Raw genomic sequence first — 12007 nt, forward strand, 5'->3', positions numbered from 1 at the left:
CTACTTTTTGCCTATGAAACTCTTTCATAACGATAGCACTATATAAATGTTTTCATATGTATTGTTTTTTATCTTGTATTTTTATTATGTGAACCGCCCTGATATCTACGGATGAAGGGCGATATACCAATTTAATACGTAATAATAATATAAATAAATAAGTACTTTCCTTATTAAAATTACTAGTACAGTCGAACCTCGAAAGTCAAACACCTTACGAGATGAACATTTTGGCTCCTGAATACCACAAACCCGGAAGTGATTGTTCCAGTTTGTGCTTCCTGCAGCCAATCGGAAGCCGCACCTTGGTTCCCGAACATTTTGGAAGTCAAACAAACTTCCGGAATGGATTGCGTTCGACTTCCAAGGTATGACTGTATTGACATCTTCAAATGAAATTAGAACTAATGAACCACCCATTAAGACACTAAACCGCACTCACCTGCCATTTCCCTCTCGGCTTTTTTGGCTTTTTCTTTGTAAATATTATCCAACCTTTTTTGTTTCTCTTCATCTCTCTTCCTTTCTGCTAGAGTTCTGGCATTTGTATCTTGAAAATCTACCTACAGAATTGTAGAATATGTTTCATTATTTTTGCCGTTGCTGAAAACGTATCGTGCATGTCAAGGCAAATTTTCTTGGGTGGTCAACATCTGAAAGGAACAGACTGCACAAAATAATACTTTCAGATATTTCTTAAGCATCTGTTTTTGAGCTAACAATAAAAGCTTCTTCTCAGAAGCTTAGGGCAAATCTCACAGCAAGTCCTTACTAGAAGTAGCACAAGGTGATACTAATACAGATTGTGCATGGGAAGGCACACAGATTTTCTTAAGCCGTTCCGGTTTAAGAATACTTACCTTTTTTGTTTCAAATACTTAAACGATGTAAACTTTCAGTAGAAACACACATCTGATGCAGGAAATTCATTTTTCAGTGTCGTCTTTGTTAAATAATAAGTATTTTAGTATTACCAATCAGTCTATGTGCAGCAGCACTTTAAAGTAATATAATATGGGTCTTTCGTCTACTTATTTATAAAGAACCATATTATTTTTTTGTTCACATTTAATATATTCACATCTGCTAGCAATGAATTAAACATTTCCAACACCTTATTTGTATAAAGCCACTAAGCATTCATTCATGAAAGTGAATATTTAAGTACCTTCTTATTCTGTTTTAGGAAATGGAATCCTAGTGAAAGTTTCTTGTAGGCCTCTCCATATTTCTCATGCCACTCCTGTACAGATTTAATGGCAGCTCTTTTTAGCTTTTGTGCCACTTCCACCGGTGGGGGAAGTGGCTGATCATGGTCTGTTTCCACTGTGAGTTCCAAGAACTCTTGGAAGTTTGAAATGATTAAAGTCCTAAACTGATGGGAACGGGTGAAGAGTTCATCCACAACTTGAAATGCTGACAGCCGTATCTCTGCGTGCTCTTGATTCAGCTGTGTCATCAGCAAGTGATAAACATGAGTAATATGCTCATCCGAGGACCTTTGGAAAAGTAACCGGCATGATTAGCAAGAAAGCAAATACAGTACCGTCAACAGTGAAGTTTTTGTTTTTTTTAAAGTAACACCCGGCACAAGAAGAAAACTAATTCTCCCGAATTGTTACTCCACACTTAACTTACTTCTGAACAAGCGTGCACAGGATTGCACCCCCCGCCCCCAATAATAATGTAAAGAACAGCGGACATACACCATGGAAACATTTGCTTTTAAAAGAAAGATTCCCAGATTTGCTTTTTAACAAATTCTTTTTAAAAGAAAGGTTCCCAAATTTGCTTTTTACAGCAGCTGGGATTTTTTATGCACAAAAACGGAAAGATGAAGAAGTTTCCACCAAAGAAGCATGGATAAGTGAAGAGAAGGACTATGTGGAATCGGCAAATTTAACAGCTAAAATAAGAGAACTCAACGACGATTGCTTTATGAAAGAAGGGAAGCCCTTTTTGGACCATTTAAAGAAATATTACAGTATGATGAATTTGCGAGCAGGGTTTGAACCATAAGTAACAGAACTGGATGAGAGATTGTTGCGTTATTGTGATGATAATAAAAGAGGGGAGACAAGGTGCAGGAAAGGGGAGGAATATAACACACCATGGAAAAATGGGATGGGAAGTGGACAAGAAGAAAACAAATGTATTGGAATGATGTGAACTTTTTGGAAATTTAGTAAAAATATATCCAAAAAGGAAATAAGAAAGAAGAGGAAGGAAAGGTTCCCAGATGAAAATGATGGACTTTGCAAAACTGGCCAAGCTGACAGGAAAAATCCAAAAGCAGCATGATCAAGTATTCCAAAAGGACTGGAGTAAATTGTAATTAACCATTGTAAGCAATTAACATCGCTAGTAGGGGTTGCCTGAACATTTGTAATGAGGATTTTCCTACCATTCTATATTTGTTTAAATGTTAGAGTGATGTTGGATTGAAAGTAAGTGGTTTCCAGCTGTACAGGATAAAGTTATAGATAGACTAAGATTAAAGATTAGGATTAAAGATGTTTAAGGAAATGGAAATTTGGTACTTAAGAGGTAAAATTTTAATGTTATATTACATTAAGATTAAAGATTAGGATTAAAGAAGATTAAGGAAATGGAAATTTGGTACTTAAGAGGTAAAATTTTAATGTTATATTATATTAAGATTAAAGATTGGGATTAAAAAAGTGGAAAAGAAATTGCTGGACAAACAATTTGGACTGGAATACAAAAGAGGGAGGTATGAGGAAGTCCAGAAAATAAGTAAATTCAAAAACGGAAATGAAAAGGTGATATTGTTTTTAATTGCTCTGTTTCTTTTTTTTTGTTTGTTTTGTTTTCTGTGCTTTTCTTCTTTTTTTGGATTATGTATTGTGTATTTGTGGATTTCTTTTTTATGTTTTTCTGTCTAACTTTTTATTGAAACCTTAATAAAAATCATTTAAAAAAATAAAAAATAAATTTTGAGTTATTCTGCAATGTGTGCAGTTAGAACTGGGGAACGTACAAAACGCAAGGTTAATTTTGAAAGCCATGAGGGGGGAGGGAAGGAAGTCGATAGGCTCGAAAGAGCCAGGGAAGTAAAGAATGATGTGCATGTATATTATGAAATGGAAATATTAAATAATAATATAAATAAGGGGGGGGGATATTCTACATTAAGAGGTTCCTACTTGCACATCTTCTTCAGCTCCTTGAGCTTGGCGGGGTCCAGGCGCGGCTCCCCCGAAGTCGTGAGCTCCTCCACCAGCTGAGGCAGCTTGCCGTCCATTTCTGAAGGGGGAAACCCGGCTGTCCGAAGGGACGAGGACGAAGCGAGGGGCGCCTTGCTAAGGAAACGAAGCCGCGGCTCTCCGCTGCCCTGCGGGGCGGGCGTCGCCGGCGCCTCGTCCGGAGCCCATCCCTCCCAAGGCCGCTTTCTGCGCTGGGAGACGCAGGCCGCGGAAGGAGCCGGAGGAAGGCCTCGGCCTCTCCCACCCGCCGAGCCCGCCCCCTTCGCTCGCCGGCCCGGCTCGTCAGGCTGCTGGGGGGGCGGGTTCCGTGAGAGGAAGGCGGGGAGGAGTCCGGAGGGGCGGCGGCCTCAAGGCAGCCGGGCTTCTGGGAGCTGCTGGAGGGCGAGCGCCGGGAAGGACGGTGGGCTGCTTCTTCTTCTTCTGCCGGCTGGCTTCACTTCAGCTTCGCACGGCTCGCCGGCCGCGGCTGTTGCCGGGCGGAGATAGCCGTGTCCCTTTATCGGCAACTTTGAGGCTGGATTACAGCCGCACGTTCTGTTTGCGCTGCCCTTGCTGCAGAAATTCCAGTTCCAGGAAGTTGGAAGCTAAGGCTGGTGCCCCCCTAATCCATAATTCTGTTGCTATGGCTGATGCCCCCCTAATCCATAATTCTATTGCTAAGGCTGGTGCCCCCTAATCAATAATTCTATTGCTAAGGCTGATGCCCCACAATCCAGAATTCTGTTGCTAAGGCTGTTGCCCCCTAATCCAGAATTCTGTTGCTAAGGCTGTTGCCCCCTAATCCATAATTCTGTTGCTAAGGCTGGTGCCCCCTAATCCATAATTCTGTTGCTAAGGCTGGTGCCCCCCTAATCAATAATTCTATTGCTAAGGCTGGTGCCCCCTAATCAATAATTCTATTGCTAAGGCTGTTGCCCCCTAATCAGTAATTCTGTTGCTAAGGCTGTTGCCCCCTAATCAATAATTCTGTTGCTAAGGCTGATGCCCCTCAATCAATAATTGTATTGCTAAGGCTGATGCCCCACAATCCAGAATTCTGTTGCTAAGGCTGGTGCCCCCTAATCAATAATTCTGTTGCTAAGGTTGGTGCCCCCCAATCAATAATTCTGTTGCTAAGGCTGGTGCCCCCTAATCAATCATTCTATTGCTAAGGCTGGTGCCCCCTAATCAATCATTCTATTGCTAAGGTTGGTGCCCCCTAATCAATAATTCTATTGCTAAGGCTGATGCCCCCTAATCAATAATTCTATTGCTAAGGCTGGTGCCCCCTAATCAATAATTCTATTGCTAAGGCTGTTGCCCCCTAATCAATAATTCTATTGCTAAGGCTGGTGCCCCACAATCCAGAATTCTGTTGCTAAGGCTGGTGCCCCCTAATCAATAATTCTATTGCTAAGGCTGGTGCCCCACAATCCAGAATTCTGTTGCTAAGGCTGGTGCCCCCTAATCCATAATTCTGTTGCTAAGGCTGGTGCCCCACAATCCAGAATTCTGTTGCTAAGGCTGTTGCCCCCTAATCAATAATTCTATTGCTAAGGCTGATGCCCCACAATCCAGAATTCTGTTGCTAAGGCTGGTGCCCCCTAATCAATAATTCTGTTGCTAAGGTTGGTGCCCCCCAATCAATAATTCTGTTGCTAAGGCTGGTGCCCCCTAATCAATCATTCTATTGCTAAGGCTGGTGCCCCCTAATCAATCATTCTATTGCTAAGGCTGATGCCCCCTAATCAATAATTCTATTGCTAAGGCTGGTGCCCCCTAATCAATAATTCTATTGCTAAGGCTGTTGCCCCCTAATCAATAATTCTATTGCTAAGGCTGGTGCCCCACAATCCAGAATTCTGTTGCTAAGGCTGGTGCCCCACAATCCATAATTCTGTTGCTAAGGCTGGTGCCCCCTAATCAATAATTCTGTTGCTAAGGCTGATGCCCCCCAATCAATAATTCTGTTGCTAAGGCTGGTGCCCCCTAATCAATCATTCTATTGCTAAGGCTGGTGCCCCCTAATCAATCATTCTATTGCTAAGGCTGATGCCCCACAATCCAGAATTCTATTGCTAAGGCTGATGCCCCCCAATCAATAATTCTGTTGCAAAGGCTGATGCCCCCTAATCAGTAATTCTGTTGCTAAGGCTGATGCCCCCCAATCAATAATTCTGTTGCTAAGGCTGGTGCCCCCTAATCAATAATTCTGTTGCTAAGGTTGGTGCCCCCCAATCAATAATTCTGTTGCTAAGGCTGGTGCCCCCTAATCAATCATTCTATTGCTAAGGCTGGTGCCCCCTAATCAATCATTCTATTGCTAAGGCTGGTGCCCCCTAATCAATAATTCTATTGCTAAGGCTGGTGCCCCCTAATCAATAATTCTATTGCTAAGGCTGTTGCCCCCTAATCAATAATTCTATTGCTAAGGCTGGTGCCCCACAATCCAGAATTCTGTTGCTAAGGCTGGTGCCCCCTAATCCATAATTCTGTTGCTAAGGCTGGTGCCCCACAATCCAGAATTCTGTTGCTAAGGCTGGTGCCCCCTAATCAATAATTCTATTGCTAAGGCTGGTGCCCCACAATCCAGAATTCTGTTGCTAAGGCTGGTGCCCCACAATCCAGAATTCTGTTGCTAAGGCTGTTGCCCCCTAATCAATAATTCTATTGCTAAGGCTGATGCCCCACAATCCAGAATTCTATTGCTAAGGCTGGTGCCCCCTAATCCATAATTCTGTTGCTAAGGCTGGTGCCCCACAATCCAGAATTCTGTTGCTAAGGCTGGTGCCCCCTAATCCATAATTCTGTTGCTAAGGCTGGTGCCCCCCAATCAATAATTCTGTTGCTAAGGCTGGTGCCCCCTAATCAATCATTCTATTGCTAAGGCTGGTGCCCCCTAATCAATCATTCTATTGCTAAGGCTGATGCCCCCTAATCAATAATTCTATTGCTAAGGCTGGTGCCCCCTAATCAATAATTCTATTGCTAAGGCTGTTGCCCCCTAATCAATAATTCTATTGCTAAGGCTGGTGCCCCACAATCCAGAATTCTGTTGCTAAGGCTGGTGCCCCACAATCCAGAATTCTGTTGCTAAGGCTGGTGCCCCCTAATCAATAATTCTGTTGCTAAGGCTGATGCCCCCCAATCAATAATTCTGTTGCTAAGGCTGGTGCCCCCTAATCAATCATTCTATTGCTAAGGCTGGTGCCCCCTAATCAATCATTCTATTGCTAAGGTTGGTGCCCCCTAATCAATAATTCTATTGCTAAGGCTGATGCCCCACAATCCAGAATTCTATTGCTAAGGCTGATGCCCCCCAATCAATAATTCTGTTGCAAAGGCTGATGCCCCCTAATCAGTAATTCTGTTGCTAAGGCTGATGCCCCCCAATCAATAATTCTGTTGCTAAGGCTGGTGCCCCCTAATCAATCATTCTGTTACTAAGGCTGATGCCCCCCAATCAATCATTCTATTGCTAAGGCTGGTGCCCCCTAATCAATCATTCTATTGCTAAGGCTGGTGCCCCCTAATCAATAATTCTATTGCTAAGGCTGATGCCCCCTAATCAATAATTCTATTGCTAAGGCTGATGCCCCCCAATCCATAATTCTGTTGCTAAGGCTGATGGCCCCAATTAATAATTCTGTTGCAAAGGCTGGTGCCCCCCAATCAATAATTCTGTTGCTAAGGCTGGTGCCCCCCAATCAATAATTCTGTTGCTAAGGCTGATGCCCCCCAATCCATAATTCTGTTGCTAAGGCTGATGCCCCCCAATCAATAATTCTGTTGCAAAGGCTGGTGCCCCCTAATCAATCATTCTATTGCTAAGGCTGGTGCCCCCTAATCAATCATTCTATTGCTAAGGCTGGTGCCCCCTAATCAATAATTCTGTTGCTAAGGCTGATGCCCCCCAATCAATAATTCTGTTGCTAAGGCTGGTGCCCCCCAATCAATAATTCTGTTGCTAAGGCTGATGCCCCCCAATCAATAATTCTGTTGCTAAGGCTGGTGCCCCCTAATCAATCATTCTATTGCTAAGGCTGGTGCCCCCTAATCAATCATTCTATTGCTAAGGCTGGTGCCCCCTAATCAATAATTCTATTGCTAAGGCTGATGCCCCCTAATCAATAATTCTATTGCTAAGGCTGATGCCCCACAATCCAGAATTCTATTGCTAAGGCTGATGCCCCCCAATCAATAATTCTGTTGCTAAGGCTGATGCCCCACAATCCATAATTCTGTTGCTAAGGCTGATGCCCCCCAATCAATAATTCTGTTGCTAAGGCTGGTGCCCCCTAATCAATCATTCTATTGCTAAGGCTGGTGCCCCCTAATCAATCATTCTATTGCTAAGGCTGGTGCCCCCTAATCAATAATTCTATTGCTAAGGCTGATGCCCCCTAATCAATAATTCTATTGCTAAGGCTGATGCCCCACAATCCAGAATTCTATTGCTAAGGCTGATGCCCCCCAATCAATAATTCTGTTGCTAAGGCTGATGCCCCACAATCCATAATTCTGTTGCTAAGGCTGATGCCCCCCAATCAATAATTCTGTTGCTAAGGCTGATGCCCCACAATCCATAATTCTGTTGCTAAGGCTGATGCCCCCCAATCAATAATTCTGTTGCTAAGGCTGATGCCCCCCAATCCATAATTCTGTTGCTAAGGCTGATGCCCCCCAATCAATAATTCTGTTGCAAAGGCTGGTGCCCCCCAATCAATAATCCTGTTGCTAAGACTGGTGCCCCCCAATCAATAATTCTGTTGCTAAGGCTGGTGCCCCCCAATCAATAATTCTGTTGCAAAGGCTGATGGCCCCCTAATCAATAATTCTATCGCTAAGGCTGGTGCCCCACAATCCAGAATTCTGTTGCTAAGGCTGATGCCCCCCTAATCAATAATTCTGTTGCTAAGGCTGATGCCCCACAATCAAGAATGATGCAGGCCTTCCAAGCATCCCTATTTAACAGGTGCAGTCCCAGATTTGCAGAATCCATCCCGGTTTCTGATTTGATCCCGGAATGCCCCGCTTTTCCTTAGGACGTCCCTATTTTCATCAGAGGACGTTTGGAGGGTATGGTAGGATGTCCCTATTTTCATTGGAGAAATGTTGGAGGGAACATCTGTATTCATCAATGAAATGTTGGAGGGTATAAACCAGGTTGCGCAATGTCATAAATCGTGCTTGCTCTCAACTTACTCTCCATTGCTGCTCCCACACTTTCCCTCAGTCCTTCAGGCCCAAATCCCAGTGGGGAGAATGGGGTGCCTGGACCAGCAATGAAACCTCACGTTGTACTGATTGCATCGCTAGAGAAATCCTCTTGTGTTGACTCATGCTTGTTTGCAGGATAGTTAAACCAGACTTTCTTGTCCTTGATGTTCTCCATTGTGTTAAGACTGTGGCTCCCATGCCAGCTGGGGATGATGGAAGTTGTTAACCAACATTTCTGGAGAGCATCAACATTGAGAAAGTCTTCACTAAACAGTAGGAGATGGCGTTTCCTCTGATGGAGTGGGGACTGCTAATGACTTGGGATGTGGGGGTTGTAGAAACCAGAGGCCTTTCTTCTTGGAATAACAGGTTTGGAATTGCCCAAGAAAGATGTTAAATTATTTTTGTATGCCACAACTGCTGCTCGTATTTTGTTAGCTGAAAAGTGGAAAACTCAAGAATTACCAACAATAGAAGAATGGCAGATGAAGATGATGGATTTTTCGGAGCTAGCCGACCTAACCGGAAGAGTCTGTGACCAGAAGGAGGAGTATCATCAGGAAGAGTGGAATAAATTTAATGATTATTTAGTTAAATTTGCTGAGTTAAACTAACTGAAAACAGCTTGCAGATACTTAATGGGTTTAGGATTTTATTTATGTTAAGTGATGAATTAATATGTTTAATTCCATAAGGTGAAGATCTAAGGATGTTAATGTTTAAGTTAAATTTTATAAAAATTGGGATTTGGAAAACTGTTAAAAGGCCATGCAATGAAATTCAACCAAGGGGAAGCGAGGAAGTCACTTAACAAAGTTAATAACTGTAATTTTCAATAAGGCTATGATTTTTGTTTGTTTGTCTTGTGTGTGTGTTTGTTTGTTTGTTTGTTTGTTTATAATATTGTGAAAACTAATAAAACAATTTTGAGTGTGATGTGGGGGTTGTAGACACGATTCCTAGCCCATTGTGATCAATGATGGTTCCAGTATTGAAAAACGTCAAAGCAAGTTTTGAAAATAATAATCCTGTTGCACAGATTTTGAAAAGGCACCCTGTGCTCCTTTAGGAGGAAGGGTGGAATATAGATTTAAATAAATTTAAAGGGTACATCTCAGCAGTGTACGGTGAGGAGCATACTGATTTTGAGCAGGAATGGGCTGCTAAATTATTTGTATTTCAGCACATATCAAAGGCCAGTGCTGCTTCCCCTTTAAACGATGCTCACCTGGATTTCAGTGGAATATAAAGCAGAGTTCACAAATCTTCACCCACCTTTTTCCCCACTGCAAATTGGCACTGAGTGGACACAATTTGAAGCAAAGAAGAGCAATCTTGAACCGTCTATTCATCACTTCTTTTCAACTACAACACCATGCCACCCAGCCTGTTTTATCCCCAACAAGCATCTCAGGTTCCAAAGTAACCACAGATGTCTTGCACCACACCTGCTGGGGGAAATTTCAACATGTTAGTGAATGAGTATTGTCTCCTTGTTGTTGTTGTTTAGACGTTTAGTTGTGTCTGACTCTTCGTGTCCCCATGGACCAGAGCATGCCAGGCACTTCTGTCTTCCACTGCCTCCCGCAGTTTAGTCAAACTCATGCTGGTAGCTTTGAGAACACTGTCCAACCATCTCATCCTCTGTCGTCCTCTTCTCCTTGTGCCCTCCATCTTTCCCAGCATCAGGGTCTTTTCCAGGGAGTCTTCTCTGCTCATGAGGTGGCCAAAGTATTGGAGCCTCAGCTTCAGGATCTGTCCTTTCAGAGAGCACTCAGGGCTGATTTCCTTCAGAATGGAGAGGTTTGATCTTCCTGCAGTCCATGGGACTCTCAAGAGTCTCCTCCATACCATAATTCAAAACCATCAATTCTTCGGCGATCAGCCTTCTTTATCATGCTGCAATTCCAAACTCGCAAGAAGAAACTTGAACTTTTAAGTCATTCAGTCTTACTCTGGTGACACACAAAAACCTTCCCTTTGCTGCACCAGTATTAAAGATGGCGAATGGCTCCTGTCTCCCAGTTTAACCTACTCCAAATGCATGCAGTGGAACTGAATAGCACCAACTATTCTAAGAAATAGCTGCTATAATACACTAAGATACATGTTTTATACTTACATGGCACTGAGGTTAACAGCAGACCTTTAACTTGCAGTTTCTCCTTATGTTCTTGGTGCATGATTAATCTAAAATTCCTGACCCTTCAGGGCAAGGAACACAATGTGCCTTCACTAAAATGCTTTAATTCTTTAAAAATAGCAAAAACTTCTGAAGGCAGAGTTAGGTAGCCCATAGATCATAGCTGTCAACATTTCCCTTTTTTAAAGGGAAATTCCCTTATTCTGAATAGGATTCCTCGCAAGAAAAGGGAAAAGTTGACAGCTATGCCATAGGCAGCCCACCAGATATTTTTAGACATCAGGGATAATGAGAGCTCTAATCCAGGAACAACTGGGGGGCAATAGGTTCCCTCACCTCAAAGTACTTTGTACATGGTCTTGCAAGCTTATGACAGAAATAATGGTGATTAAAAATGGCCTATAATCTTCACAGGTTTGTTCAAAAGCCCTGTTAAGTCATCCAGTAGTCCTTCACTCAGAGGGGTGTGTCTGCAAAGCTGGGTGTTTTAAAAACAAGAATGTAGCCAACTGTTATCTCTCGATTTGCGATTTGTTATAACAGATAAATCTCAAGAGATGCAGAGCAATTGAGCGAAGCCAGGCTGCAAGATAAGTGAAATTGTGGAATTTCGCCCCCTTTCACAGGCAGATGTACCTGGAGCAGTCCCCCTTCTCATTCTGTAAAATATTACATTGCTACAGTCCGTTCCCTCCAGCAGCAAATGTTGTTTCCCCCTGTGGGGAAACAATGTTTACCAGAGATGCTTCACTGCCAAAGAAACACCAGTTGAGCTCCTTGTTTTTAATTAACAGGTTTAAAATGGGAACTTTTAAAATCTTGAAACTTTAAAAGTGTTGAAATAATGAATTTTCACCCAAACAGCCGAATGCATAGCATTGCAATACCTGTGACTTCAACCATCTGAATTGCCAAAAAGAAAGATTTCAGCCAAGTTTTGGGTGACCAGCATTTGTAAACACAAGACTTGGACCTTTGAATGCAATAAAGCTGCATCAAGTTTAAATCACTGCTTGTCTATGATAATTAGAAAATCAAGTCTCCCTACATTAGTCTTTCACTTAGAAACATAGATTCTGTATTTAATTTTGTGATCATGTGAGTATCCCAATTCCACATCTAAATGTATCTCCTAGCCAATTCCTCACCCTTCCCAGAATTTTGAAGGTGTACTGGATCAAGTGTTTAGAAGAGATGAGCACAACATCTGTCCCTTTACTTATTGATAGCTGTTCAGTTTTCAAAAATACAGTATCTGTATAATCCAATAATCAGACAAGTATCCAGAAAATACTGCGTTGTCACCAGTATTAGGTAAAATATCTGTAATGTGACCATTTTAGTAGTGAAGGTTAACTCCCCGCACCAATTCCTAGTTTCAAGAACAAATTAACATTCCACTGTCAACGAAGGAAAAGAAACAATGATTATAAAAGGG

General features: G+C 42.4%; 1 protein-coding gene and 1 long non-coding RNA gene across 4 annotated transcripts in view; both read right to left on the reverse strand.

Annotated features, from left to right (window-relative positions):
• The window catches only part of UVSSA (UV stimulated scaffold protein A), a 53005-nt gene extending 49509 nt beyond the window's left edge, over nucleotides 1–3496 (reverse strand). The window contains exons 1-3 of one of the 2 annotated variants that reach the window (XM_081005492.1): nucleotides 3168–3496; nucleotides 1169–1499; nucleotides 443–563 (exon numbers count right to left, since the gene is read on the reverse strand). In XM_081005492.1, coding sequence (XP_080861618.1) covers nucleotides 443–563; nucleotides 1169–1499; nucleotides 3168–3265 — 550 coding nt within the window. In that variant the 5' untranslated portion in view covers nucleotides 3266–3496. The remainder of the gene's footprint in view (nucleotides 1–442; nucleotides 564–1168; nucleotides 1500–3167) is intronic. The other variant, XM_081005493.1, reaches the window with a different exon arrangement.
• LOC308477279 overlaps nucleotides 1–12007 on the reverse strand; it is a 186284-nt gene that overhangs the window by 49509 nt on the left and 124768 nt on the right. The window lies entirely within an intron of this gene.

This window comes from Podarcis pityusensis (assembly GCF_964106645.2).
Source record: "Podarcis pityusensis genome assembly, chromosome: 5".
In the NCBI taxonomy this organism is placed as follows: Eukaryota; Metazoa; Chordata; class Lepidosauria; order Squamata; family Lacertidae; genus Podarcis; species Podarcis pityusensis.